The sequence below is a fragment of the Lampris incognitus genome, chromosome 14 (assembly GCF_029633865.1).
Source record: "Lampris incognitus isolate fLamInc1 chromosome 14, fLamInc1.hap2, whole genome shotgun sequence".
Lineage (NCBI taxonomy): Eukaryota > Metazoa > Chordata > Actinopteri > Lampriformes > Lampridae > Lampris > Lampris incognitus.
In genome coordinates, this window is record NC_079224.1 from 17,945,409 (window position 1) to 17,954,537 (window position 9,129).

Here is a 9,129-nt window from a genome sequence, read left to right on the forward strand (position 1 = left end):
AGCTGTAGCTTTAGTACCATCCACTGGAAAGCAGGGTGGAATTTGTTCTGTATCACAAAGTATGTTACCCAGTTAACCAGGTGTTACCAAAATACAAAGCAGACATTGATGACATGTGCATATTTTGTCACTACAACAGAGAAACAATAGGTTATTTATTCTATGACTGTATTTGCACCAAGACATTCTGGTTAGATACAGAAAATGTTTCTGTTTACAACTATTGAATGTGCGTGTGGGTGTGTGTATGTCGGCCCTGTGTGATGGCCTGGCGGCCTGTCCAGGGTGTCTCCCTGCCTGCCGCCCAATGACTGCTTGGATAGGCTCCAGCATCTCCGCGACCCTGAGAGTAGGATAAGCGGCTCAGGTAATGGATGGATGGATGGATGGAACAAGGCTTGGGCTTACAGAAGATATCTTATTGATATTTGAGAATAAAGACTTGAACAATAATACAATTATTTTCAGAAACCTTGTTTTTCTATACACCAAATATCACATACATAAATCTAAATGGGCAAAAGAGAGGTCAAATTGTGCACTATTTAAGGTAGAACGTATTTATTATTTAAAAATGTTACAAAATATTAGGAATGGGAAAGCAATGTAAATGCTTGCTGTTTGTGAAGCCTGTGTATATTTCTATATACTCCTATGGTCACATGTTGTGTAGCTTTGCTGTGATGTGTTTTGCATGATGTAAATTTTCTATATGATGTTCACTAAAATTATAAAACACACACACACCAGTGCAACACTGGTTAGATTTCTTTACCGTTCAACATTTCATCATCAAATATTCAAACTAAGTCTCCCAACACTACAACATGCACTGTGTGAAACCTATACAATAACAGATGTGTATCACAATCTATACATTTCCCATCAAGACCTAAAAAAACAAAAAAAAACAACCCTAGCTCACTCTGACCTTTATAACGAAACCTTCCATCCATTATCCAAACCGCTTACCCTACTCAGGGTCACGGGGATGCTGGAGCCTATCCCAGCAGTCACTGGGCGGCAGGTGGGGGAGACACCACAGACAGGCTGCCAGGCCATCACAGACTGGCTGGTCCGATGGCGGTGAGCTTTCATCCATCCACCCATTAACCAAACCTTATTAACCCCCAAACCGGCCATCATAGCAGTCATAAAAATGTATAGTTTGTGTTTTTATCTTTACACATTTATGTCAGAGGGTTTATAAGTCTTTGTTCAAGAATCATGTGCAAAAAAAAACATCTTAAGTCAATTACAATTCACTCATTCAAGGCATTTTTTAATTTCATGCTATAAGAAAGAATGTCAAAATGATGAGCAAATATCACATGTACAAAATAACAAACACTTCGACAGTGGTTACAATAGTCAAGTACACGGACTGAGAAACAGTGATGAGGCTGGTACTCGGTGACCCAGAGGAACACTCGTCTCATCAGCATTCACAGCCTTCAAGCTGTTCTGCTTCCCGTGTTGTAGAGAGCAAGACAGCGCATTAATAACACGCTACTGAAACTGTGAGAAAGCCTCAGTGTTCTGCATAGTTACATGTAAAATTCAAATTGCATACCAGTTTTGACAGGACATTTAAATCCAATTTAAATGGTTCTGAAGGTTTTAGTGCTTATATCCTTCAACAAGCTCTTAAGCAGTTCGTTAACAGTTCAGAATTCATTAACACTGGCCGCCCAGGTAACTAACAGTGACATCATTTGATGATTTTTCTTCCAAGATGGACCCAGATGGTATATTTTTGTTATGGGATCAGTTCTCAAAAAAGTAATTTGACAAGTTTGTATTAACCAAAGTACAAATATCAATGATAGAAATACATCTACATGGTAATGTAGGTAATATTGAAATGAGTGAATGACACAAAACTAGACCATTATATTGGAAAAAGTGATGAAATGTCACTTTAAAACCCAGTGGCTGCAGTGATAGTTGAGAGGGTCTGTGTGGCCACTGAGCGCAGGGCAAAAGTAGGTACTGAAAGTGGAGTGAGCACTAAGAGCTGGTGCTGGGCTGTCTGCAGTCCATAGCATTTGCACTCCTCTAATACAAGGTAGCACTGAAGTGGCTGGTGGGAGAAGCCAAGGGCAAAGTCTTCCATGTCGCTTCTCTGATTCTTATCTTCTGGAGAGATGCACAGAGTCTCCTCCTGGCTGAAATACCGCGTGGCCACAAAGATGTAGAAAAGCCTAAGGAGCTCCCAACAGCGGGCCTTGGGGGGCAGAGCGAGGTTACTAGGTGGGGGGTGAGTGGGGGTCCGTACGCAGGAGACGGCACGACGTGTTTCATGGTTAATGATGATTAGGGCCAGCACATCTGGGCGAAGGGCTACAGAGCCTGGAAGGCAACGCTCCCCAACAGCCAGACAACTTCTAAGGGTCTCCACTAGGGGTGACCAAAAACGCACCACCAGCTCACTCTCCGCCTTGTGCAAGGAAGGGCTGGGGCCACACAGCACGCACACGTCTGCCCCAGGGAGAAGCTGAAAACGCAGCAGGCGGTGGGCCACAGTTGGGCTACCCTGAGGGAGGAATACTGGGTAGTCACAAGAGGCTGATCCGGACCCTGACAGGGACTGCATCAGAGCAGAGAGAAGCACCACCTCCTGAGGAGCGAGGCGCCACCACTTCTCGGTGGCTGCAGCTATCCGCCCGTGGATCATGAGGCAACCAAACTCACTGTCTACGGCCTGTGTGAAACCATCCACAGCCTCCTGGATGAGGGGCGGGTTGGGGGGCAGTAGGCAGTCAGCACAGTGAGTCAGGTTCCCCATTATGCCTTCTTGTCTATCCTCCAATAGCTTATCAATGAGGCCGAGGCATGAGTGAAGGTCCCTCTTCAGCCGCTCCACATTCCTTATGTTAGCCAGCTCATCCTGCCCCAGCACCAGCACCATGCAATTCCACACATTCTCCAACAAGCGCCGCAAGTGGAGCTCCTCCTCTTTCTCCTTGCCTCCTCCTCCTCCTCCTCCTGCCTGCTGCCCTGCGTTCACAGCAATGAGCATCACGCTGTCTTGGAACACTCTCCACATCACTTTACCACCGCAGTCTGTCTGACAGCTGGACAACACCACTCCCTGAACGCCTCCGAACATGTGAACCCCGTTTAGGGAACCAATGATAGAAAAGGGGAGTTGTTTGGAGGTTCCCCTTGTAAATAGGGGGACGCCACTGTTGGCTGTGAGGCAGATGAGCTGCGTTGACCTTTCCTGAAGCATCTCTTTGTTCCTGGGTTTGGATGAGATAACGGAGATCCGCAGTTAAAATGGGGGAGGGGTATTATTAAAAAAATTAACCAACCATGTTCATTAGGATATTGTTTTCACACTCAGGAGCATTTTTAGAGATCTGTCAGAAGGCTGGTAACTTGCAAAATTAGCTAAGAAGGTAGGCTAGCGAGCGATAATCCTGACGTTACCTGACTTGTGACAGCATACGGCCAGTGGCGTGGTCAACTCGGCCAGGCTATAGTAAGCGCAGAGAAAGGACGACCATCATTCACCAGAGTCAATAAATTACACCTGTCGGAAGTCTAAACACAGTGTGACTGATCTCGTCCCTCCGTAGCAGAGCAAGTGCGGTGTGTTCACTTGCCTTCAGCTGATACCAAACAGCCCGGCTCGTCATCATTAGGCTAACCTCCACAAGCTTCCCCCTGGCAGACACAAGGTTTTAACCCTCGTTTCCACAACAAACTTCAGCCACACTGGTGAAGAATAACTTTTCTGGGCAGATCTACTGTCAGTTTTCCCCCCTCTTGCTGGTATAAATTTGAGGGAAAGCGATGAGAAGACCGACCTGAGTTCAGTTTCTCACCCGACTTCCGCTTGTTTGATTCTCGCGAGATTTCAGCTCCGTGAGTTCAGCCGGCTCAGAGCCGCTCGGAGTCGGCTCTTCACCGCCGGAAGGCGCTGTAATACGTGTGTGGGCGGTTGCTGTGTTTTCACTGCCAGGGTACATCCTGAGGTTTTGTGGGTTAACAAAATGTTAAATCGCTCGTAACCTTTATCTTAACACAAAGCTAGATATTTGCTTGATGGCTCGAATGTGTCAACACGGCATTGCAAGCCAAGTAATGTGCTTTTGTATTTTAACTGACAGATTGGGTTTCCTCCGGGTGCTCCTGTTTCCTCCCAACAGTCCAAAGACATGTAGGTCAGGCCATGTGAATGTGTCGGCCCTGCGACGGACTGCCGGCCTGTCCAGGGTGTCTCCCCGCCCGCGGTCCAATGACTGCTGGGACGGACCCAAGCAGCTTGGATAAGGGTTCTTCACATTATCAGCACTAGGCTGTAGACCGCGGGGAAGTTAGTTTTAAATACACTCCAGATCCAGTTTAATGAGCGGCACCCAATTTTGGCAGGAAGAGGACGGTTAGCTCGTCTCCGCTCTTAACCGCAGGTTTGTTTTTTGTTTTTTTATTAGGGACCATCAATAAATTACTGTTTGAAAGTCAGCAAGTATTATTGGAAATTGTGATTAAATATTTTACTAAATTGGTCTCATCTCGCACGCCTATTTTGAATGAAAGCCACTTTATTTTGTCATTGTAGGTTACAATATAGTTTGTGTAGCTGCCTACGTTTAGTTTGACACCAGGGACTTATCATTCAGCAGGCTGCAGGCGAGGTAGAGAGCCTGCCAGGTTTAAACCTAGTGCGGATGTGGAGTCAACTAGTTTAATTACTATGTTGAGTCAGGGAATTTCGCATAGTATAGATTATCAGATTGACAGCTGGTCTATAACGTTGAGACCGTCTCACTACCTTGTATTGCTGCCAAGCTCTCCTCTCCTAAATCTGGGAATCACAATAATCTAATCATTACTGGTGGTGGTGAAATCAAATACTTAATAATCTACAGAGCCAAACATTTAATGTTATCAAAAGTGGGACCACATATGATCCAAAGCATTGGTCGTCAAAATTGTCAACTGATAATACTACTGCTATTACTTTCGCTGCTCCTGTTGAGGGGTCGCCACAGCAGATCATCAGTTTTCATTTCTCCCTGTCAAGTCAAGTCAATTTTATCTGTATAGCCCAATATCACAAATTACCTCTGCATCTTCCTCTGCCACATCAGCCACCTGCATGTCCTCCCTCACCACATACAACTGGGTGTCTGCTTGGCATCCCCTTCATTACATTTTCTTTTTATATATCTTATAAATCCGTGTAATTGTGTTATCCTGTTCCAATGTTATATCCTTCTCTCACTCAGACATGTGACTAATGTGTTTTTGTTTTTTGTTTTGTCTACATGCTGGTGGTGGTCGTGTGGCTCGGGTCCTGGGATGTTCCCGTGGCATCTGGACACTACTTGGCATCCTCCTCATCATAATCTTCATATATTTTATAACTCCATTCTAATTCTGTTATCCGTTTTCAGTGTTGTATTGTGTAAATTGTGTACACACAACATCCATTGCACGTTGTCCGTCTTGGGGGAGAGATCCCTCCTCTGTTGCTCTCGCTGAGGTTGGTTTCTTCCTATTTTTTCTCCCTGTTAAAAATTTTTTTTTTCCAGGGAGTCGTTCCTTATCCGATGTGAGGGTCTAAGGACAGGATTGCAGTGTTGCTGTAAAGCCCCCTGAGGCAAATTGGTAATTTATGATATTTGTCTATACAAATAAAATTGACTTGACTACAATGAAAACTGCTTTCTGCATTTAACCATCCTATGTTACAGGAGCAGCGGGCAGCTGTGGTGCAGCGCCCAGGGACCAACTCCACTTCTTTTTGCTATTGCCTGGTAAGGGGCACAGGCAGCAGTAGTAACACTAACATGCATGTCTTTTTGATCGCTAATGTCTAATGAGTTATTTTACATAAATAGTTGAATAGAAAATAACTGCAGTTTTTTTAATAGCTTCCATGTCATGTGACCGAGTGACTCCAAATCAATACCGAATTGTATTACTACACTGGAAAAATAAGATACACCTCTTTTTTATTGAATGTTAGTGCTTCTTCTATTAGACATTCATATTTTTATGGAAAATTCATCTTTTTTCCAATAGCTTCCATGCCATGGGACCCAGTGACTTTTCCCTTGAATCTGTGAACCATGTTTCCACGTGGTTTTGGGGACTGGATGTAATGTTCTGCAAAAATAAGCCAGACTTGGATGTTGTTGTTGTTGTTTGTTTTTTTTTTTTGGCCAACCTACCCCATACCTGAGATTTTTGTCACACGAAGGGAGCAACCGATACTTGCCAGAAATTCCTGCAGCTCCCTCAATGTTGCCGTAGGCCTCTTGGCAGCCTCCCTGGCCATTTTCTCCTTGTTGTGGTATCCTAGTACTCGTATAGGCTTGCCATTGCCAAGTTATGTGGAAATCTAAATAACCGCTTCTGGTCTTACAACCGTTTTTTTGGTTGATGGAGTTCTGTATCACATCCAAAAAATATGACTGACTAAAGAAAAGACACAACAGTGCTGTATACTTGAAAGATGCTACACTGTGTTTAATTAATGACTTAGTCATTTTTAAACAAAAGTGTGCACATCAAAGCCCTGCATATTGTGCATGTACCAAACGCTGCTGTGTTTTAGTTGAGGTACTTGCTATTTCTAGCAGGCCTTTATGTAACGAGTCACAAATAACTGTACAGAGTACTTTCACACATGAGGTTAGGAAGACTGGAAACATCAGTGCTATCTGGCCAGATATGATAACAATGAAATGCGTTGTTGTTGAAACAGCTGACAAATTGTACATTGCACCTTTGCCACATCAATATGAACGGGACTAAAAGAGCAGTCATGAGTCATATCACAAGTCCAGTGGTGAAGCCAGTGATTTATGTATTACTTAAAGAGACCGGCTCCTTTTGCTATTTCGTTTGATGTTTTCTGACGACATTTAGAAAATGTATATATATGGCAACAGGCATGGGCGCAAGTCGTCCGTGAATACTGGGATGGCATCCAGTGCTTTACCTGTGCCCCCGTCCATAGAGTTAGTGGTAGTGTCAGGGAGGGCATCTGATGTAAAATTTTGCTAAATCAGTACGCGGATTGACAAGACCATACTGGATCGGTCGAGGTCTGCATTAACAACGGCCAGCATTGGTGCTGTGCCCTCACAGGGTCCTGATGGAAACTGTAAAATCTGCTGTGGTGACCCCTGAGCAACAGGGAAAAAGCTGAAAGAAGAATATATATATGTGTATATATATATATATATATATATATCACATTGGCAGCTGATGAGTGCACAATGCACGAAACAAGCTTGTACTGCTATGTATTAAAAAAAGTCCCTTCATCTATTTTATATATATATATATATATATATATATATATATATATATATATATATATATATGGTAACTGATTACAATATCAGCCAGTATGAATCAAGGATGATACAATGCTCTCACACCTTGGAAGAATTGTCAGTAAAATCAGCCAAACATTTATCTGTTTCTGTGTGGGTTAATAACACGGTGTACATAAAAGATCAGGTTCAGTTCCACCCATGTGCTATTTACTCTTAAGTTACTCCACCCCAAAGCTGACTTGTCACAGTCGCCATAAACTTTAACACGTAAGTTTGTTAGATAGTATGTGAAAGATATGCTGGACTACTACCTCAAAGAAGCCAATGTGTGAAATAAGTATTTAATAGGCTATTCTATCCAAAGAGTATGCACAACCACAAGCCAAGTATTCTTAAACTTAATGCAGAAGGCAAGAATACCTAACTTAATTATACTGTTCTTAAGTATCTTCTTCTTTTGGCTTGTTGCCTGTTTCCCAGGGGTTACCACATTAGGTTTTATAGATTCCATCAGGACCCTGTGAGGGCACAGCACCGATGGCATTCATTGTTAACCTGGGGGGCCTTAACCGATCCGGTATGGTCTTGTCAGTCCACATAATGACTTGGCAAAATGTTACGTGGGATGCCCTTCCTGACACAACCAGTAACCCAACGGACGGGGGCACAGGTAAACTTTTCTTATACTTTTCTTAAGTATATCTCTATCAAAAGATTAAGTACAAGTATAGGCCAAATATACTTCAACTTTTCTGTATACTTGTCAGTAGAAGCCAAGTGTACTTAAGTATAAATTTTGTTTAGTATATCGCTGATAAGTACATAAAAAGTAAACTGAAATCATACTCACTTATTTTTAGTTTAAAAGAAGTATACTAATAGCACACTTGAATAAACTTCTTTTTATGTAAGGGGGAGTCTGGAGTGGGGCGAGTTTATTATCTCTATGTGTGGATACCAACGACCACGCTGGCGACATCTAATCGCTGGTCCTACGTTGGAAGTGCATGTTTCAATCTCCCACTGAGCCTACTACTACTACTACTACTACTGCTACTACTACTGCTACTGCCGCTACTACTGCTACTACTATTACTACTACTGCTACTACTATTACAACTACTACTACTGCTACTACTACTATTACTACTACTACTACTGCTACTACTACTACTACTACCACTACTACTACTACTACTATTACTACTACTACTGCTACTACTACTACTGCTACTACTACTGCTACTACTAATACTACTACTGCTACTACTATTTTCAGCTGCTCCCATTAAGAGTCACCAGCGGATCATCTTCCTACTCAATTTCCCCTCGGGGATAAGTATTTTGATTCTGATCATCTATTTCCATCTCTTCCTGTCCTCTGCATCTTCCTCTGTCACACCAGCCACCTGCATATCCTCCCTTATCACATCCATAAACCTCCTCTTTGGCCTCCTCTTTTCCTCTTCCCTGGCAGCTCCATAGTCAGCATCCTTCTCCCAAGATACCCAGCATCTCTCCTCCACACATGTCCAAACCATATCAATCTTGCCTCTCTTGCTTTGTCTCCAAACCGTCCAACCTGAGCTGTCCCTCTAATGTACTCGTTCCTAATCCTGTCCTTCTTCGTCACTCCCAATGAAAAGCTTAGCATCTTCAACTCTGCTACCTCCAGCTGCACCTCCTGTCTTTTTGTCAGTGCCACCATCTCCAAACCAGTCTTCTGTACGTCCACCTGCACAGAAATTGTTAAAAGTTTAATTCTATTTGTAACAGTAAGACATTCAGAGTACATAAAAGGTAGGCTCAAATCACATTTAAATGA

General features: G+C 43.1%; 1 protein-coding gene across 1 annotated transcript; it reads right to left on the reverse strand.

The window, feature by feature from the left end:
• Window positions 1–1,274: 1,274 nt before the first annotated feature.
• fuz (fuzzy planar cell polarity protein) lies at window positions 1,275–3,688 on the reverse strand. The gene is made up of 2 exons (XM_056293557.1): window positions 3,436–3,688; window positions 1,275–3,245 (listed from the first exon to the last, which is right to left on the reverse strand). Exons 1-2 carry the CDS (start codon window positions 3,450–3,452, stop codon window positions 1,922–1,924), a joined length of 1,341 nt encoding a protein of 446 aa, XP_056149532.1. The 5' UTR covers window positions 3,453–3,688; the 3' UTR covers window positions 1,275–1,921.
• Between the last annotated feature and the right edge of the window lie 5,441 nt (window positions 3,689–9,129).